General features: G+C 40.2%; 1 protein-coding gene across 1 annotated transcript; it reads right to left on the reverse strand.

Annotated features, from left to right (window-relative positions):
* Window positions 1-1,134: 1,134 nt before the first annotated feature.
* Window positions 1,135-20,861, reverse strand: pkp1a (plakophilin 1a). The gene is made up of 15 exons (XM_073469433.1): window positions 20,417-20,861; window positions 16,837-16,949; window positions 13,332-13,532; window positions 13,001-13,212; window positions 12,342-12,483; window positions 11,828-12,035; window positions 11,568-11,736; window positions 11,096-11,213; window positions 8,507-8,671; window positions 8,247-8,423; window positions 7,792-7,945; window positions 6,444-6,627; window positions 4,795-4,879; window positions 4,080-4,194; window positions 1,135-3,941 (listed from the first exon to the last, which is right to left on the reverse strand). The coding sequence occupies exons 1-14, from the start codon at window positions 20,598-20,600 to the stop codon at window positions 4,120-4,122; spliced, it is 2,187 nt and encodes a 728-aa protein (XP_073325534.1). The 5' UTR covers window positions 20,601-20,861; the 3' UTR covers window positions 1,135-3,941; window positions 4,080-4,119.
* Between the last annotated feature and the right edge of the window lie 1,451 nt (window positions 20,862-22,312).

Genomic DNA, 22,312 nt, shown 5'->3' on the forward strand with positions numbered 1-22,312 from the left:
TCTGAATACTTTGAGAAATCTACTTAAGTAGAGTAACAAGGTATTTGTACTTTCTTACTTCCCACCTCTGTTCTCTGGGATGTCAGTTTATTTCTTTACTTGTTGTAAACATCTATATCCTAAAGTAATCTAACAGAACATTTCTGGTTCAAACTGAGTTATACCCGCGAAAGAATGCAAAAATATTAGCTATTATTTTGAAAATCCAAAAAGGCAATGGGGATTTATTACTGCCTGCAATGCGGTTTAAAATTAGTAAACATACCACAGAGAGAGAGAGAGAGATTAGTGAGCTCTTTTTTCCACTGCCTGCCGTTAGCTGTCAGGACAGCACCGCGGGCCAACGAAATGCAGACACAAGCAGACAGGAGTGATATAAAGATAAGAGTGTCAGTCATCACCATTGTTCACTTAAATCCTTCAAAGTATGACGAATGAAAAAAAATCATCTAACAAGTATTTTGATTTCTTCTGTCACTGAAGAACGAACTTGCTGGTCCACTATGTCAGCTAGCTTTGGCGAAAAGATATGGGAAAATGATATCCAAATCTAAACCATGCAGAACATAATCATTTCCAGTGCATTATAATACAGCAATGCAGTGAAAGTTGTGCAATGTGCAAAGAACACATTCAGCTTTTGGGATGTAACTCTAAAAATCTCACCAAACCAGAAAATGGAGCCGAGGATTCTCATTTTTGTTTTCAGAGTTGTTCTCCAAGTCAGAAAAATGGCTTGCACACACTCAAACCACAAAAACTCGGCTGGAACGACACCATGGAGCTTAATTAGTTCAAGATATCTCCAAGAAATGATAAACAGAGACTCCAGTTTCTTCCAGCATGGCTCGTATTGTGTAACCATCAAATATGCAGTGTTGTGTAAAGTACTCATCAACAGTCATACTTAAGAAAAATAATAATCTGATTGATGACAGTTAATTTAAAAATGTGATGCAGCATGTAATCTGAAAAGTAACTAGTAACTAAAGTTATTAAAAAATAAATGTGGAGTAAAACGTACAATATTTTCCTCCAAAATGTAGTGGAGTGAAAGTATAATGAGTACCTCAAAATTGTACTTACGTACATGTGTACCTTTAGTTTAGTAAGAAAAGACCACCACTTCCAAAGTTGTCTTCATATCTGTTATTTATTCTACATACAGACTGAGTGACAGTGAAAGCTCCTAATTATACGCCACACACAGATTTCTCCAAAAATACATTCAAAGCAATACTGACATCAATCCTCCCCGAGGCGGATGAACCTCAGTGCGACTATAAAATGTCTATAAAAGCCGTCCACTCCAAGTGCATCGTTGGAGCCACGGGGAATTCCCATAGATGCCAACTGCCAACCCTCTCATCTCTTCCCAAGAATGCGTTAGTGATTTGTGATGCTGGATCTTCAAAAAGCAGAGTTTTAAGAAGGTTTTAAACTGTTTTCGGTAGAAAAGTTTGGATATTAGGGCAGACACCCTGCGACGAGCACTAAAAGAATTACAGGTAAAGTAGAAAACACATCTGTTTTTCAATAAAAACATTTGGATATAAAATTTTATGTGCAGCTCTTCTCTTCACATGATGATTCATCAGACTTATCTTTAGAGGCACAGGGTTTATTATCCTCTCATTGTGCTCTGTTGAACTAAATCAAAGGAAACTTGAAGACTTTCAGTGTGCCGACATCGGCTAACACCGACTGTGTCAACTATTGACCCATTTCAAATTGGATTTCTATGGCTTTTCTGGAGGATGACCGACTATCAATTTACACACATAGCTGACTAAAGTGAATGGGCACCTATACAGTATATAACTATATATTCCAATCCTTCTCTGTCTCAGATTCATCAGCTTATACCAACGAACAAACAACATAAAAAACAAAAAAAACAAAACAACAACAATTCAACAGGCAGGCTTATGCAACGGAAAAGAAAATCAGACCCTTGCACTTAAAGCAATAGTTCAAAACTTTGGGAAAAATGTGCTTATTCACTTTCTTGTCAAGAGGATAAAGAGTTGGTCGTAAATATGAAGCTACAACCTGCAGGCATTGAAGGTGCTAAATCAAAAAGGTGCCAAATTTCCACCACTTAACGTATTAAATCTTCTTTGTATACTTTGTGTATTAAAACACACATTGTGGTTTCACAGGTCCCATAAAGCCTGTAAAACAACAGCGTGTCTGTTTCTGTATACGCTGTGTTAATTATTGAGCTTTAGAGGTGCAGGTCAGTGGATTTACCCTTGGACAGTATGCCTGTTTCAAGTCCTTGTGCTTAGCTAAGCTAACCAGCTGCTGGCTGTAGTTTCATGTTCAGTGTACGGACATGAGCACGGTATCGATCTCCTCATCAACTCTCAGCAAGGAAGCACATAAGCAATCCCAAACTGTTCCTTTAACTATTAAGGCACTCTTGTTAAAAGCTGTCTATGGTTTTTTTGTTATAAACTGTATGTTGCTATTTTCTTACAAAACAAAACTCTGAATCACAGAATCAAACAGACAACACAGCGAAGTAACAAAACAAAAAAATCCAGCAAATGGCATTAAACATTAGAAATGTAGCAAGTCTTTGCTTTCGTGTGAATGTTATTTAAACTTTATATAAATCCTTTATATACTCTGAGCACATTAAACACAATCTGCATACTTCTAAAAAGCAAACAACAACAAAACATTTTTAAAAAAAAAGTAAAATTGCTTTATAATAATGGAGCACACTCTTTAGACTTTCATCAGTATCACAAATACACACTTTTTTTCTCTTTCAGCTTTTCATATGTTTTTGTCTTTTTTTTTTTAGCTGCTGAATCCTCAAGAAAAGACATATTTCATCTTTCACCCACTGCAGACAGACACATGGCAAAAACACCATCAGCACACAAACACACACACACACACACACTCTAATGGTACGTGTCCACAAGGGCTGTCATTTTAGTTAAAATTAAGACCGATTTAGCAAATGCAAATCTTATTTCCCCCCCTAAAATGTCTTAGGAACCGATTTCAGTGAATTAGTGAATATAGGAGAAAATTTCCAAAACGATCCACCATTTGAAATCCCAGCGCAGAGAGCCCATGGGTGGCATTTGTCCAATCAGGTGCTGCCAGGGAGCGTTTGCGAGGGTTTAAGCCCGGTCCACATTGCCCATGGTGCCTGAGCGGCGTGAATGCAGCGTGAGTGCACGTGGACCGCCTTGCTTTATTTCCAGCCGTGCTGCATCATGCATCAATTTGGAATCTCGCCTATTTTTTCCTCATCACGTGCACAGTTCTCTGCAAAAATACACCTGAAAATGATCTGCAGATGGTCATACCAGCGCTCAACTACAGTATCAATATTCATATCTGTAGAAAATGTCACAAGCATGGGGAGAATATACACGACAGGTGGAGGGCAGCATTTTTCTGGTGTGCTCTTATTTTTTTCTTACTCTCTCTCTCAACGAGAGGTTAAGGACAGTCATGTTATCGTGTTTATGGATCATTTTCAATAGCCAAACTTCATGGAGAAAGACAGCGCCGGCAGTAGCAGTCTGTGTCTGTGTGGACACCCACACCCAGCTGCTCAGGCAGGTAATGTGGACAGAGCGTGAGCCTGTGTCTGAAAAGCATCCAAACGCTGCGAAGCGGCTCGAGCCCTCATGTTCAAAAAAACGCCCTTGTGGACACGCACCATTACCAACCTAAAACACACTCACCCGCCTATGTACAGAACACAGACAGAAACATACTCAAATTAAATACATACAACACAGCAGGATTATTTAAGAAATTAAAGCTATTTTCTCTAAAGTATCAACAACATATGATTGACTCTAATTGACAGGCTCTTTCAACAAGGTCATTAAAAGTGAAGAATGTAATTTATTCTCCCTCGTTGCATGGGTGTGGCCTCAGCAGTGTCTAAACATGCTGGTTTCCATCTGCAAGCACACACACACAAGCACAGGCAGAGAGAGAGACGGTTTCATTCCTCATGATACAAATTTAGCTCACTTTGGCCCCACTGAGCCTTTAAATTTGAATACATGCAGATTGAAGCGTTCAGAAGCAGATCGTACCTCTCAGGCTCGGTGGTGCCTCTCCACTTGTCCGTCACACTCACTCGATGACTTGCATCGACCTGTGCACTGCGGTGGTGTTTTCGTTGATAAAAAGCGATTTGTCGAAGCCCAGCTGTGGAGTAAAACATTTAAAAGAAATCAGTTTAGGGCTAAAAGAAATCACACACATACCACACACCCTTGCTCCTAGTCTGAGAGGAAATGTACTGCGTCAGCGACTTAGAGGAGCCTCAGGCGGATCGTGGTAGTGTGAACACCAGAGTGTTTTCTTTCTCTTTCCAGCTCTATTTCTATTTCTGTCACTTGTTTTTCTTAAATCATGGCACGTATCAGCATTTATCTTTCATGTATACTCTTTGCCCTGTCCACCTCTGGCTCTTACTGTCTTGACCTGGTCTTCATTTCGCATCTTTTTTTACAAGTATTATTCTACTTCTCTTCTAAGCGACGATGAGCACTGAAAACCAGTCTGCCAGGATTCCAGCATGACTGTTTCTGTATTCACTGAACTGCTGGGTGTGGCAGGAGGGAAGGGAAAGTGACTGTGTGAGCCAGAGGAGTCATAATAAACCCATTTCAGCCAGGCCCTCCCACTGCTCCTGCAAGGCAGCGCAGGCATGTGCTAAGCTTTGACCTGGTACACAAATACAATAAACTCATGTTGCGTCTGCACTCAGTCACGATTTGTTGAATTCAGTTCTGCCTGATTTACCTTTTTCAGGGGACCCTGGAAATTCTTCTCGTTCCATAAGCTGTAGAGCAGCATGGAGGCTGCTTTGCTGCCTTTGGGGAATGACCTGAAGAAGAAGAGCAGAGGTTATTAAGGAAGAGCAAACACAAGCAGGAGCACGCAGGAAGAAAATTTGGCAAACAAGATAGGAAGGATTCTAAGAAAAAGAAGCAGTTGAAGACAAGTTTTCTGAAATTTTATGTTTAAACGTGCAAATAAGACATTGTCTAACTAAATCATTGAAATCTGAACATTGTAATAAAGCAATGTCTCATTTTGTTGACGTATTACAGTCAAAAGTTGTCTCTCTCTTTTTATCACTACTTTCATTTGAAAATATTGTCCACAGCGTGCCTGCCAACACTTCCGTGTTTCGCGGGAGTCTCCCTATTTTTAAGCCTTTCTCCCGCTGTGCTCTCGATTAGTAACTTCTCCCGTTAATCTCCCAATTTGACAGAGAAAGAAATCAGATGGGAGTGTTTCGGTTTCTTGTGGGTTGCATCGAGGTACCTGGCGACCCAGCCCAGAGACAGAGGTGAGTGTGCGCAAACGACTCTCTACACTGGCTCAAACCCTTCGCTCTGCTCAGTCTGCCGCTGAAAATGGATGAAACACGTCCCAAGAAGACGAAATATGATTCCTAAATTTCACTCAACTCGATGCCAGACCTCTTCATTGATATTTGCCTCCAGTCTCACTTGCTAACCCTAACCTGCATCATTTTATCCTCCCTCGCACCGAGTTTTTTGTTTGTTTGTTGTAGTTTGTTCGCTTTTTTGTTTTTTAATTTATTTTACTGTGAGCTATAATTTTAAACTAATATAGAGTCATTTGACTCCTTCCTTGTATTTATCCAAATAATCTGTGGGGCAGGGTTATATGGTGGTGCTGGTAGGTATCTCCCTCCTTTTCACAGCCTAATGTTGGCAGGTTTTTAGGGATAAAATGTTCTCCAGAGCAGAAGTCTGAACAAAGTGCATTTTGGATGTTTTCTTTCCACTAGTCTGAAAGAAGAGTTGTTATGGAGGCAAAATAGTCAACAATGTTTTTGTCTGGCAGAAGACAAAAGAGGCAGTTTCTGTTTTCTGGCAGTTTTCTCTCAGTGATTGAGATAGTTTGCTTCTGTTTTTGAGATTTCTGTTGTCACATCAACAAAGTGGAGACATGGATGCAATTTTGTTTGTAGTGTTCACAGGACTGGACATAAAAAAACAAATATTACATACATATTTTTCTGATAAATGTCCCTGCTGTCTGGATAATCCTAAGAAGTTTGTTTCTGGAAGGAGGTATTCCTGTTTATATTTTGTGGTTAGCGTACCATGACACAAAATTCTACTCACTGCCACTGTGTTAGAAGAAGACAGATCTTAATCTCGAAGTTATCTGCATGACTAAAAACCACTAGAGGTAAGTTAAAAAACAACCCTCTATGTCAACACAAGCTCAGAGTCAGCTCAAAGTAATGAAAACAAATGCGCGCACGCACACGCACACGCACACGCACACGCACACGCACACGCACACGCACACGCACACACACACACACACACACACACACACACACACACACACACACACACACACACACACGAAATGAATGAATAAATGATGAATAAATAAAAACTCACCCGTTCTCGCTGAGGTCTGCCAGCGATGACACCAGTTCATTATTAATGACCTTCTTGGTGATTTCAGGGTCCGCCGTCATCAGAGACCGGACTGTGTTGCAAGTTGTCGCTATAGCCTCGTCAGAGTTTCCCATCTCCCGGGGGTTAGTGAGGAGGCTGGTGAGGTCAGGCAGCATCTGCTTTGCTGCAGAGAAGACACAGAAAACATACAGTCATTCAGATTTATGTAGACGAAGGAGTAGTCCACACATGCACAGGTATTTTTGGAAACAGGGTTGTAAGACGAGAACGATCTCTGTCTAGACAAGTGTTTTAGCACCATTTCAGAAATAATCCATTTTAACACACCAGAAAACGCATATGACACGGCCATTCACGTAGCACGCACACAAGCAGATTGTATACTCTGTCGTTGGTTGCTTAGTTATAGAAAAAACAAAGAATGAGGCAGGGAAATATGACGGCTCTTCACAGAATCCCCCTGGATAATGCTGTTTTTAATTAAAAGATAGTCAGCAGCTGTGTTTGTCTCTCATTTTGTAGATTATATTATCAATGCCTGTTTATGTCTTTCTAAATATAAACAATATAACAACCATTCTGTCTATGTACAAAATCAAATACTTTGCCAATTATGCTACAAAAACTACTGATAAGGCCAAATTAGGAAGCGACTGTGGATGTTTCAAAAATCTCTGTTTCTGCTTGTCCAGATATAAACACTGACAGCAGAGTTTCTGGATATCTTCACCCTGGAAGGATTTTTCAAAAAGGTTCAGTGTCAGTGACCAAAAACAGCATCGGTTTAAGAAATCCCCATGGACGTGTGGACGGGGCCTTAATCTACATTTATGTATCTGCAACACTGTAGCCTGCAAAACAAATGTACATCTAGAGATGAGAAGTACCAAAGTACAAATACTTTGTTACCATACTTGAGTAGATTTTTCAGGAATCTGTACTTTACTTGAGTATTTATTTTTCTGACAAATGTTTCCTTCACTCCCTACATTTTAACACAAATATCTGTACTTTCCACCTTCCCAACATCACAAGACTGATTTCAACCTATCTGTATATCACTACTTTAAGTTTAATAGTCTTTGAATTATTTTAATATGACTTTAGTTTTGGTTAGCTATGCACAGAAATGTCCTTCAGAGGGATACTAATTACTTTTACACTTTGAGTACAATTCAGAGCGTGTACTATCTTACTTTTACTTTGGTAAAACTGATTCAACTTCATTACTAGAGTCTTTTTTTAAGTATCTGAACTTCTTCTTGAGTAAAGAATGTGTGTACTTTTGCCACTTCTGCATACAACAATATTTCATGCTTTTTCTTACCCATGGAGGCCTGCAAACTGCTGCTCCGGGACATGTTACCCACCAGGGACATGGCTGTCTTCTGCAGGCTGTGGTTAGGAGACTTTAGAAGAGGGGACATGTGAGCCACAGCCCCCAACCTTTGAACCAGAATCTGACTCATAGCACTGGAGCCCTGCGGAAGAAGAAAACGCAATAAAGAACTTCTCTATAGCTGTCCACATTTACACAGTGATACCACGAGCTGACTTTCCCTTGTTTCAGCTTCCTCTTTCTTTGTTTAATCACCTCTGTATCCCTGGAGACACAACCCTGGCTCTCTCTCAAACCCAGTCAGTTATTCTTTTGAATTTTGCTGTTGAGTCATTATTCCTGCTACAGTACCTCTCTATCTGTTTCTCCTTCATTAAATCCGAGATAATCCATTAATACCACACACAAATGACAAGCCTGATAATTATCTACTTTGTCCTCACCAGTCCCTTGCTGGCAGTGAGGTTCTGCAGGGCGCCACAGGAGGCTTCCAGGGTGGCATCTTTCTGGGACGAGCTCAGCAGAGACAGGTAGGTCTGCATGGCTGATGGGTGGCACAACCACTTCACACCTGATGGGGCGCTGTCGTCTAGAGTCCCCCGAGCCGCATCGAACGTAAACTGAGGACGAGAAAGAGGTCAGAGAGGGGGAAGGCTTGGTTTATTCAACAGACAGCGGTGGAGGTTTGGTGGCTGATGCTTACCTCCTTCTGAGCCTTGCCGGCCTTGGGGCTGAAACATCCAATCGTGGGGCTTTTCTTTCCAGCTTGGGCGTCTGTCTTTGGGTGGAACTTGCTGAAGCAGTCAGGGTACTCCGACTCCAGCTGGTAGGTCAAGTTATGGAGGATGCAGACACAGTTCTCCACAGACTAGAGAAAAAAACAACATGGTTCACCTTTACATAAGCAATTTCACAAGTAGTATATTAAAGGTCTTATTATGATATTTGTGTTCATTATGAATATTGGTCATAGATCCAGAGCAAAGCAAAGCTACTTTCTAAAATACCTGTCATGTGTACAGTGTGGTGTTATAGAGGGATTCTAAGTAAACAAACTGCTAATATGATTCTTGTTTTCAAGTTTCCCAGAAATAACACCAATGACACACCACGCACCTCTCATTGACTGAAGAGGAATAGATAAAAGAATAAGTAAGTCAATGAAAATGTGGAAATATTAAGACGATATTTTTTTCCTTTTGCGTATAAATAACTTAATTTTCCATTTAATTATTTATGATTTATAATCTATTTAGTTTGAAGCTAAAGTAATAATTCTAGAGAAAGATAGTTGATTATTGAGTCCCATTCCCAGGTAAGCAAATAAAGACGGTTTCTGTCTCTTCTGTGTATTTAATGACCTGAGACTCAATAATTAACTATCTTACTCTTAATATTTTGACTTCTGCTCTAACTTTTTACGTAATTTATTTTAATCCCTTTATTTTCCCTGTTTTTTAATTCTTTTATGAGTCCCTCTTTATATTTCCACATTTATTATATTATTCTGTAACAGATTTATTCTTTTTTATGGCACTCCTATGTGTTATTTGTCCTACATTTAGATCTCAAGGGAACTACTCTCTAAGTTTACTCATAGTCTGACTGAAAGACTTGCATTAAGTATTAAGCAATCTTTTTTAGCCAAAGTAAAAAATAAACCTTAACTCTTCATATGCCAAATCTCCTCAAAAGAGAAAGTGAGTAAAACATCATCATGACTAATGGACAAAAATATAAGAATAACAACCAGACAAATTCTGAAACTTCCCTTTAAGTCCATTTTTCTAACTCACAAAGGTGACTCATTCCTCTTTCTCTGTAATCTGTGCTTTTGTTCAATTCCCAGCAAGCAAGCAAGCAAACATCAACAAGTTTCAGCTAGAGTGTTCATTTAACAGGACGATGATGAATTCTCCTTGAAAACGCAACAGAGACATTCAAAGTCAGACCAAAATTAACGAGTAAACAATAAAATTATCCTTAAACAGAATGAAATGAGGAAAACATTGAGATAAAGCTACATGCATGCAGTTTATAACCACTATACTGTTACTTTTCACTACAAGAAGGTAACTTCAGAGAGCTGAAACAAATGGTCTCTCACACACAGCACAACCGATCGTACTCTACTACATCATTAAAAGAAGCCATTGTAAACATTGTACAGGCACAGGCATGGAATTAAGCACGCGTCCACACCCAAAACTTTCACTAATGAGCGTCTACACGTGAAACCAGTTAAATATACACATGCTGCTGACGCTGACTGCGTTATTTATCAGCTTACACATGTGTGTGTTTATAAAACTGTAGCTGTGTGTGTGAGTGTGACAGTATGCATACATGTACATGTGCTTTAAAGATTTATTATCTAGTATCCTGGTTGAACACATTCTGTGAGCGTTCAACTATGAGTAAACTAACCTACGTCACCAGATATGAATCCAACTATAGCTGTTCTCAACTGCTACTCTCACATCCACAATTCAGTTTTAGAACAACGTGGAAAAAAACAACAATACCATGAGCAGAAAAACAACCTGTGACCTGATAAACAAACAAATAAACTTGGCCAGAGAAAGTCAAGTCCTAACTTTCAGCCAAGTCGCCAGGATAAAAAGTTGGCAGCTAATGTTTCTGCAAACCTCTGATACGTTCACATTTGTACCTGTAACACATACCATTCTGACATTTATACACTGTTCTCCCAGTACATGTTTAAGACCCGACTGTCATATCCGGAGGTGGAGTGGATTGTGGTGGAGTTACATGGGAGAAGGCTGCCAAGCCAGGAGACCTTGGGACAATTATCTAGCCGTGTTTGTGGCGACCAAAACAGGTATTTTGAGACAAAGAAAGATCTTTGTCTAACCCTAACCAAGTGGTTTTTGTGCTTAAACCTAACCAGAAAATGAGCACAGCAATGTCACAACATATAATAGTGTAGTGAACCAAAACAAAAGTAAAGTTGCAACATAAAGAAATATAAAGTTTCAATATACAGTACAGTAGTTACTCTAACTATACTGAAATTCAGGCCAATTCCTCCTTGTAGCCCGTGACAGGAGGTCTCCAACAAGTGACTATTTCTTTAAAATATTTAGTAAATAGTGTAAAATGCTTGTCCCAATTTCCTTAACCCAAAGATGAAGTCTTCAAAACGCTTGACTACTCAAAAGATAGTCAGTTCAATCATATAAAAAAAAAAAGGAAATAAGTAGATCTTTATACTTTTGAATATGGAAATAATTAACCTTTATCATTTTTTGCTAAAAATAGCTTAGTTTACCTTGTCATCAGGGTTTTCCTCTGCCACACAGGACTGGACGTAACTCATGAGGGAGTCTATGAGGCCACGGCAGTCTCTCATCGCCTGTCTCTCACTCTTTTGGGCGCAGCTCAGGTTCCTACACACATTTCAATCATTCATTTAAATCTTACTTAAACTTACATGTTTCAAATACAATAGCAGACACAGAGCTGAGTGCCTCGACATTTTACTTTCACCTACACACCCTGTTAGCAAACATGATCGTAGTGATAAGACACGAGGTGCACAGAGCATGAGATGCAGGAGAACTATTATTCAATACATGCTTACATTACATAACTGCTGACCTTTACCTGAAGAGGATATAATCTAAGTGTAGATAAGATAAAAGATAAGAGGCAGAAAAAAGACAAAGGAGCTGCTCTTCTCTTCCCAACACATTAAATTCAATAGAGCAACAGCCACACTGATCTGAATTAAATGTTCTCACCGCAGGCACCCTGTGGCGCTGTAGAAGACATCAGGGTGTATGTTGTTGTTGGCGCTGCTGTCTGACCAGCAGGTGAATGGCACCACCACATTGTCAGTCAGGACGGGCAGCGCTGTAGATATAAGTTCCCCCTTCAGCTCATCGGCGGAGGACAGGTTCCACAGCAGGCCTTTGTATTGAAAGAAAAGTTAAGTTATAAGCACGCTGGCCAACAATTTGAGTTTAACTTGTGAGGATCTGTCCCACAAAAAATGCCCTACCAGTGATTTGTTTCTGGGTCTCAGTAGAATCGGTCTCCTTCAGTAGCTGCAGGGCCTTAGCTATACCGCTACAGTGCTGAACCTCCAGCTTGTTGGCATGGTGCTTGAACACCAGGTTCCTCAGAGCCCCGGCAGCAGCCTGGCACACCCCAGGATTGGAGCTCCGCAGCAGGGTCACCAGAACGGGGATTCCTCCGAGTTCAGAAACCTGTGATGCAGAAATGTGGAAGGAGCGGGTGTTGAAAATGTGCGACTTAAAGGCGTGGCGTTGATTGAACAGGTTGTAAGTTACAAACAGAAACAGCAGCCAAGTGCGATGATAACTACTTTCCCCTCCCTTCCCCTCAAGGCAGGTTACAAAAAGGTATTCACAGAGCACTCCAACAGTTGTATCACACAATCCTCACACAAATGTGATGTGAAAATAATCAATAGTGCATGTGTGTCATGTTTGGAGGGTGTGTCTGCACATGTGAAGAACAAGCGTTTACAGTAAGATAGTGTGCCAGCGTACCTCCTGTTTGGTGTGCTCCTCTTTGAAGGTGGTGTGTTGGATGAAGGTGGCTCCACACTGCTGGTAATTCTCTTCAGGGTGAGACAGATACTCCACGGCCTCCTTTAGGGTCAGGTCTGACACGTTCACCGCACTGTTCACTCTGCAGTAACAGGCACGGAGGGGGTTGGAAATTAAGATTTCATTAAACAACATGGATTTAATTTTCAATATCACATACAAGAATTAGCCTTGTATGAGAAAATAGAAGATGAAAATAAAAGCACTGTTAGTCAAGAAGCAAAAATAAATAGAAAAATATCTATTTAATCAGTAAGCAGTATCAAGTGTATGAAAATATATCAAGCCAGTAAAAAGCAGTATGTTTTGTTTATATGTTTTGTGCAAGACTGTGTAAACTTTTGACCAGGGAATAGTAAAAATTCACAGTATAAAGTCTGAAGAATATTTTTGTGCAAAATGGTGTTTTAAAATCTAGTAATTCAATGTAGGAAAGAGACGCTGATGTGTTTTAAAGGTGTAATTTGTCAAATATGGCCAGAATTCGAATGAAGATCCAAAAATGGACGGACAGTATATCACCAGAGTAACCAACAACTGCTGCTCTTTGCTGGCTATCCATGGCTGTCGTTAGCTACCGTTAGCAATTATCAACTCACGCTGATTGCTGCTCGAACTTAGATGTTTTGATGGTTCCCATCCTGCCGTCAGTTTGAGAAAGGGTGGAGGGCGGTCGAACGATGCGTGTCTGGCTGTTGGTCATCTGGCTGTTGGTCAGCTGAGAGCCGTTGGTGACAGAATAGGTGCTGTGTCTGTTTACACGCGAACTCTGGAATGACTGCTGGTTTTGCATAGTCTGCCCTTTGGCCCTCTAAAATAAAAAGATTTACAATGCTTATACAGTGTGTTACTGTGGAGGTGATGCAGTTTTTAAATGGTATTTGTTTGAAGGATTGTTTCCCTAAAAACCACATGAAAATAATTGCTCACCATAATCTGAGCAGGAGCAGTGACAGGAGCAGGAGCAACTGAAAATGCAGGAGCCAAGGCGGGGTCACTGCGACTGGGTTTCAGCCCGTTGGGACTCTTGGGCCAGGTGGAGGCATTAATTTGCTGCTCCCATGTGCTGGAGGAGACATGTCTTCCTCCTGTGGTTCTGCTGGATAGAGTGCGACTCTTCTGAGTGTTGAACTAAAAACAAAGAAAGAAAGAAAGACAGGCTTATGAGGTTGCATCTGCATAGTATTTTACTCAGACTTGATTTAGAAAATGCACACACGAAACATTAAAGGAATTCCACATAATCAGTAGAGGAACACTGTGGCTTAGCTGTCAAAAATGGAAATATCTGCTCAATCACTACACCGCTTAAGGCTTCACTGCAGCAGCAATCCAGGTCACACGAAAAGAAAGTAGGTAACCAGCTTTCCACAACAAGAGTTTTGAATGAAATCGCCTGAAAACCAAGACAGAGGAATTTGACCTGACACAAAGCTTGCATACCTCTTCCTTCCCTCCTTTTATTCAGATTATGTTGAAAGAAACAGTATGCACCAAGCAATCACACAAACCAAAGTAACATAATATCTGTCATTGGAGACCAAGTCAAGCAGTTTCTCACAAGGGATCTTTGTGCGCAAGTCAGACTCAGCACCCGTTAGACCTGTCTTCACAGTCCTGGTGTCAAGAAACGGATAATCTTATGTAATTACGTTTTGTTTATGCATCCAATTATTATGGCTATTTACTTCTTTTATGGCTTTGTCTCTGTGCGCTTGTGCTTGTGTACAGGATGCACAATTCAAGCTTTGCTGCAAACCTGTCACAGCCTGAGCAAAATGACAGAACATGTCTCGCACATGCTTTAACCATGAGTCATTCTCACAATTAAACCTTTGTCTGCGATTGGCTTTTTTGAAAGGTGACAGTGGAAAAAACATTCCTGTTGGTCGTTAAACACACTGAACGTTAGTGAGGAGGGAAGCGTGCACCAATAAAAAGGAAACATTTTCCTTTTTGTGACAACCAAAAACCATAAACATCAAAACTTAGGAACTCAAACAATTTTCTCATGCTTTATTGCTGCAGCGGTTGAAGGTTTGGATTTGGGGAATCTATCCAAAAGGAATGTCGGTTAGCAGGTCACACACACACACACACACACACACACACACACACACACACACACACACACACACACACACACACACCAGCCGTTACCAGCCGTACGTCAGGCAAACACTTTACAGTAAAAGCACGATGGAGGAGAAATCTGTCAACAACATGTTTGATAAGAACTGACAGTGTGTTTACTCTCAAAGTTCATTTGGCTACAACCTGACTGATCCACTGGCCGGGGCCTTCCCTATGTCAGAGGACAGACAGGTGAGATGGATGCAAATTCAGAAGAGCAGCACAGAAAGACAGTAGGATGCCCCTCTGTCTTGTTACGGAACATAAATTAAAGGAGACATATTATGCTCATTATCAGGTTCATACCTGTATTTTGGGTTACTACTAGAATATACTCACTTTCCATTATTTTTAAATGCACAAAATACCCACAACTTTTCACATACTGTCCATTGCTGCAGCACCGTGTACTCCCCCTCTGTCTGAAACGCTCTGTTTTTTAGCTCCTGTCTCTTTAATACCGCAGTGCAAATACTTGATCTGATCTGCAACATGCATAACTCAAAGTGCTGTATTCAAGTCAAAATAATAGGATGAAGATGAAAAAAGTAATGAGGTCAGGTGAAGTGACAGTTAAGTTAATTTAAGCATCTGATTAGTTTAGAAACAAGAACACAATGACAGAGTCGTATATAATGATGTGATGATAATGAGCCTTCATCAGCAAGATAGCATTAACACTCTGCCTAGACATGCCTCGGCTCACTGTTAGTAGGTCAGGGCAGGCCAATGCACATTCACACACATGCACGAACACACTCAAACCACACTGATGAAGTCAACATTACTCCTCTGTGGAATTTGGGTGAGTCGAGTATTGCGCGTGAGTTGAACTCACGATGACTTGAGAAAGATAAATAGACAAAATAATAATTATTTACAAAAACAGGAAATCACACATGGCTGGCTGCTGGATACACAACTATGTTCTATTAACTGTTTAATATACTCATAGTAACTACAGCGTTGGGATCACATTAGCCACGACACCCATTAACATGTTCACCTTCTGACCCATGACTCAGTAGAAATTACTACATAATGACATGAGACCACACCCATCTTCAAACTCGGCCTACATTTTAACCTCAACTACACACCTTACACGGTACATATACACATCATGATTGTGATGCGATCACCCTGATAAAAATATATCCACTGACAGACAGACAGGCAGACAGACAGACAGACAGACACCTGGTAAAGTACTCAAAACTGTTTCTTTGCTGCTTCTGGCTACAAAACATGTCTCCAGGACCACAGTTTTCCATGATAACACACACATACACAGACTCACAAAGTGAATTTGACTAGCTGACTGGTACACACACACACACACACACACACACACCCTTAAAAGTATTTAATGGTAATTAAATATAACCATCAAACTGGTTTGTGCTGTGGCTAATCAATGCGGTTACAAAAAAGATAGGTGATTCTCTCACTGGCAAGACATGTGGCTACACCAGGAGCTCGCTCCGAGACTATTTTCTTTCCTGTTGAGAGTTGGACTGGACGATTGATACCACTTTCATGTCTGTCCAGCCAACAGAGTGCGGCAGGAATGAGGAATAAGTTAGCATTTTCGCACTGCTAGTTCCCTCATTTTGAACTCAGTGGGTCTTTTGAATAGGTTTTCATATGCATACACAAACTTAAGATGCTCACATTTAGTCAGTAAACGCCCCACATTTGATTTACGCAGTGTTTAAAAAAATTGCAGTTGCTAACAAGTGGTGACAAAGGTTGTCAGGGAGATTAAACATCATAAGCCGAACACGGTGACTCATCTACTCACTAGTCCGTACAGGTGGACTTCAGTTGCAAAGTAATCTAACACTAGCTTTACAACTTGATCAGTTGTACCTTTTTATTTCTGATGACTGCATTTGTTCATCTGTGAAGATTATCTTGCTGAACAAAATATGTGAGTTGCTAACAACAACAAATTATTCCTTTAAATTAATCTTTACATCTATGCACTAGGGGGTGTATTCTAAAGGCAGAGGCTGGCCAAAGGATATTTAAGTCCGTGCCGACAGTCACAGCTGTTGCTAATGTCTGCTAAGCAGTTTTTGACTGTTTTCGGATAAGATCGTGAGATATATGTGGAACCTAGTCTCTGAATGATTGTAGACATAACATATTTGTGTCCTGTGAAAGATTACTATCAAACATTAACTAAAACAAAAAATAAGACAGGAGAAGACATTTAATAAACCTTAAATATTCAAACTGATCAGCAGTTATCTGGTGTGTGAAAGGTAAAATGATGTGTTCTCCGATTAACAATTACCGATTTGCTGTAGCCTGATGATACGGAAGAGCGGTTGATGGTGCCATTTGGTTTGGATGGAGAAAACCTGAACGATGCAAAGTCGTACGTTGTCAGTGTTGCAGGACCCGGGCCTGTGAAAAAAAAGAGAGATGTATGAGACCTGAAATTGACATAGAGAAGAAGAATGAAAGACAGACAGTCAGACAGAACAAAACTGGGGGCAGTATGACCAGTAAAGAAATCTGAAACGCTCTTGTAATGTCGTTGCATGAGGGTGTTGTTGAAACCTTTTGAAGTGGTCTTCAGGTTTCCACCACACTGATAAGAGGCATTCTTTCCATGGGTTTATGGTGGACAAGGATAGTGTTTTACATTTTTATAAAACCAATTCATTAATTGATATTCCATTGGACAATTAAAACATGGGTTTGTAAGAGAAATTTTAAAACTTTAAAAATGAATTAAGTAACGCACCACTGGAGACAATCACAAAACAACAAACAATGGCAAAATCCAGAGTTATAAAGTTATACAGATTTGTAAAAGGGAAATTAGAAGGTGGAATTTTTTCAGTTTGCAATTGATTCATCATTTGGTTCTCTATTTTCCATTTATCAACTTAATTATTAATTATTCTTTGCATTTTATGTTGCCTTGTTTTAGCATTTTTTTTAATAAATCTGCCAAACCAAAAGGGGTCCCTTGATCTACTAGTGTGCAAGAGTTTTTCAAGTTATTTATTAAAACAGTTTAATTTACTCATGGATCGATTTAATATCAAGTATTTATGTGTAAACTCAGACTAAATATCAATGATTTAGACTATAATTAGATTTTTGTTGTAAATAACATCATTTACTTGTAAAGTATTTTATCATCACTGTTGAGTTGTTAAATCTGTTATCATGTGATGAATTGCTGATAAAAAATTCAGCGCTTAATTTTTCAGAAATATCTCATAGACCATAAACACACACATACTACAGGTGTGACGTTTGTTATGAATGACTTAGTCAGACAGACAGACGTGACATAATGTCAGTCACAGTTACCAGGCTTGGCCATACACTTTGGGCGTAAGCTAAGGGATATTAAGCTTATATACTCAGCCAGGATGTTTAATCACATTTGTCTGCCTTGTTAGACGACTCATGGCAACGTGAGGCTCACTGCCACATTCTGCAATTAGAGGATTATGGTTGACAAAACAATGGCATACTCATCATATATGAAGGCCACGCAGGGAAGGAGGAATTCTTCCAGAGTGACTATAGGACCATCTCAACTGGAGCCCGACCGGTATATTGGTTGGCTGATATTATCGGTCGATATCGGGTTCAGATACAGATGTATCGGTGCATATGTTGGCCGTTATGAAAGATTATAATTCAGAGAAAGAATGATCACATTTCAAGAAAGTTTTGGTGCACTGATGTCATATCAGACAATACATTTTATTGTTCAACTACGGAAAATCAAATGTGTGTATATCGGCTGATGTTTATCCACCCCAAAAATCAAGTATCGATTGGGTTCTAATCTCAACAGATAAAAAGGCCTTAAAGGGTCTGTTCACCAAAGTCACACAAAAAAACATTTTCTCTCTTAGCCCACACGCACTATCTCGCCAAGCAGACTGTTTAAAATGTATGTGGTTTTAGTTTTTTTTTAAATCTGCTGCCAAGTCAATACAGTGGAGGTGAATGCTTTAAAAGCTTTTAAGAGAAAATGCAGAAAGCAGTTACAGTTGTATGGCACAGCGAAGGAGGCATAACAGAATCAGAATTTGCATTTTATTCCCTTGTTCTGAACATAAATTGGAAATATATAGCTTTATGTCTGACTGATTTGGATGAACCAACTCTTCTTTGAAGAGCACCATGAACAAAAATACAACCACCTCCACTGTGTTGGGGCAGCAGCAGAAGCATTATTAGCTTGATATCTCAAAACATCAGGACGTAAAACCAAAGCAATCTGCACGGTTGATAACACACAGGGTAGGTGAGAAGATATGCCTTTTTATAATTTGGTTGACCTCCGCCTTAAGCAGTAATGGTCGTGGCTGTTAACTAGAAAATCCAACATTTATCGGACATTTTCATCTTTTTCACTCGTCCAACGATAGAACAAAATTTAGACAAGGAAATATTAGCTTTTCTATTAGAGATCAAACTAAAAATCACAAAAATAGAATCTATAAAATGACCCTTTTCCAACCCCAAACCAAATGTCGCCTCTTTCTTCACCTTATTCTTCTTTGTCTTCTTTTTTTTCTCCATTATTTATTAATTTAACTGCATAAAAAGTAGAAAAATCTGCCCTGGACTCTAAAGTAAATAATTGTATGGGAGATGATGAAGTAAACAATAAAGAAGTAGACTCTTTTGGTCAAAACAGAAACTTTATATCCACTGTATGTAACTCCTGAACACAGATAAACTTCATCTATTTAAAAAAAAAAAGAGGCCATTTTAAATGTAAGCGTCCTGATAGCTTCAGGGTTGTGCTGTACTGTACCCATGTGGTTGTATTTTAATTATTCGGTGTTTGTTTACCGTTACGTGTTTTATTGACATTTGCCTGTCAGGTCTTGATCTTACTTTTCTTTTAAGACGACGGTCTTTCTCTTAATAATGACTATATAACAAAAGACACAAAAAACTACATTTTCAAGCCAGAGATGATAAAGCATTTATCTTTCAGACAAAAACTTTGAAATATAAAGTTAAGTTTTTGTTTTCTGCAATCGATGTCAGACATGGTTTGGCTGTATGCCACTCATATGGGCTACATTCATTTATAATCATTTTATGGAGGCTGATTTGAAAGAGGGGAGGGTTGTTCTTATCATGCCCGCCATAAATCGTCAGTAAAACAGAGTACAGATGTGATACTCTACAGATTCATAACCAATTCTACTCATGCATCCCCCTGTTTCAATACAGGCACCATCTCAACTCACACATTTCACAATCAGACACCAAATATTTGGTTTCTCAATTCTGGTGGCTGCCTCTTGCAGTGATGCCAAACACCAGAGCTGTTTTGAAACACTAAAATGTCATTTTCTAAATTGTGTGCTGGACTTTATGAGCCAGTTGGCTGCATTCCCAACACACAGAGAGAGGGAAAGACAGCTGTGGCACCCTGAGGAGAAGAAGGGAAGAAAGAAAACCACTTTCTTGTTCAACAGTAGTCAAGGATCACATTCCACACCGGTGACACGGCCTGATAGCTCCCTACCTGTCACAGGTGATCACGCACACACGATACCTGCTGCTACTACTACTACTACATCCAACTTAAGGGCGAAACCCTCCATAATAATAACAAAAACATTATACAACTCCTCAGCTGTCACTTCGCCATTCTCCCTCTCTGCGTTTGCTCTGACAGGCAGACATGTTAATCCCCGCTTCACCCTGCAGAGAAACCAACCTGCTGCGGTCTGGTTTCAAAAAGTTCCCCTACTTGCCCTACTTCTTCACAAGAGGACACACAACAAGCTCAACAAAGAAGTGTGAGGATGCGTGAAAGACAGCGTGGATACAACATATCTGTCTCGACATTATGAGGTTGTAAAAAGACGCCGTACTTGTCGGAGAGGGGGACAGCTGGCCGTTCTTGCCCGGTTTGGACTTGCTCCTCTTGATGGTGTGCACCTGATCCAGCACGCGCTGCTGTCCCGAGCGCAGTCCTTTGTCGGAGGGCAGCGCGAGCGACGTGTCGTCCGCGGCCGGGCACGTAATGGCGGATTTCAGCGGCTCCGGAGCCATCATCTTCCCAGCACGGTTCCCTTCTTAACTGGATAGTTGGACCACTTTCCAAAATCAAAAAAAAGCGCAGCGGAGGAGGAGGAGGAGGAGAAGAAGAAGTGCGGCTCGACTCGGAGCGACGACTGCCAAGTATGAAGACAGGCGAAGTGTTCCCGGAGAGGCGGCGGTGGACTCCACCCTCAGGACCGCGCCCAGGTGAGGTGGGACCGGGGAGAGTTCACATGCAGGTGCGGAGTGAAGGGAGGGGCCGAGGAAGACTGCTGCAGTTTACAACTGTGTTGCCAGGTTTGGCGGTTTTCCGCCAGTATGGACAGTTTTGGGTGTCATTGTGCAGGGTTTCGGCCTGCTTTCGGCCAGGAGGACAGAATTTATAAGTTGGGCGGGTTTTAAATACATTACAAGCGACATTATATTAAGAATACATTCAGCAGCTCTATTCATTAGTTATGGGAGCACATCCAGTCACCCAGCACAACTCTGATATGACACCATTTTTATTGTAGCTGCCAAGGAGATTAGTTATCACCCGTGTCCGTGTGTTTGTTGGTTTGTCAGCAGGATTACAGGAAAACTACTGAACAGATTTCCACGAAACTTGAATGGAAGATAGGTCTCGGCCCAGAATAGACCCCGTTAACTTTTTTGGTGCAGATCCAGATAAAACAGCCTCTCTCGAAGCGTCGTCCGTGGACCACCAGTGGTCTGCAAGAGCCCCCTAATGGTCCGCAATTAGATCTGGTAAAATATCATGTTTTAAATTAAGTGTTTCACTAACTGTATGTGACACTGAGCGACTCCAAAGCCTGTGTGAGTAGGATTGATGTGTTGTTTTCAATATTAAATCAACTCCTAATTAAAATCACTTGAATTGGCTGTTGTGCTGTGATGTCAGGCTTCAGCAAATTTACCGAACGTTATATATATTTACGCTGGTATTACGATTTATGTCAAAAACGATTAGCCATTGTCCGCTATGTGAGACTGAAATTCTCCAGGTTGGAGCCAGACATTGCTACACTGATGTCTCTATTCTTCGCATTAAGATGACAGCAGATACAATGATGAGTGAGCAGTTTAGGCTCTATCATCTAAGACCATCATCTAATTAGGGTTTGTTTTTTAAAAAAAAATTAGTTAAGAGGTCCTTGGTCTGGTTTGAGAGAAAATGCAAGAGGACGTTTTTCGACATTTACATAAATTTCTCATGGAATAATGTTTGGATCTTGATTAAATAAACAGACATATTTAAGTTGTTGGTATCTATGAGTGACGACAAAAGGAGGAGGAGGTGGAGGTATGCGCTCTACTGTCAGCCATTCTAGTTTTGCTGAGAGAAGACATGAGTGACCATCATTACCAACCCCCAGACCAACACACACGAGCTGTAGTGTTTATGCAAATATGTATTTTCATTTTTTTTGGTAATGGTACATCATTGTTTGTCTTTTTGATAGCATGTGGTTGCACGCATACTCCTCTCTCTTTGTGTGTGTGTGTGTGTGTGTGTGTGTGTGAGAGAGAGAGAGAGAGAGAGTTAGTTTTTTAATAATTTGAGTTGACCCTTCATTTTTTTTCATCATTGGAAAATACTTTTATAGTTGCATTATATGATGTCGCCTTCTAACTGTTTTGTAGCACACCTTTGAACACTTGAATTGTTGTGATGTGATGTGATGTGATCTGATCTGATGTACCACAATATTGATGCTACTGTT

Source organism: Pagrus major, chromosome 7 (genome assembly GCF_040436345.1).
Source record: "Pagrus major chromosome 7, Pma_NU_1.0".
Classification (NCBI taxonomy): Eukaryota; Metazoa; Chordata; class Actinopteri; order Spariformes; family Sparidae; genus Pagrus; species Pagrus major.

Coding starts and splice junctions, on each gene's coding strand:
- pkp1a (XM_073469433.1), bottom strand. CDS start 20,600: ATGATGGCTCCGGAGCCGCTGAAATCCGCCATTACGTGCCCGGCCGCG. Junction 12,484..13,000: donor AAGTTCGAGCAGCAATCAGC/GTGAGTTGATAA, acceptor CTGTTACTGCAG/AGTGAACAGTGCGGTGAACG. Junction 11,737..11,827: donor GACCCAGAAACAAATCACTG/GTAGGGCATTTT, acceptor TTCAATACAAAG/GCCTGCTGTGGAACCTGTCC.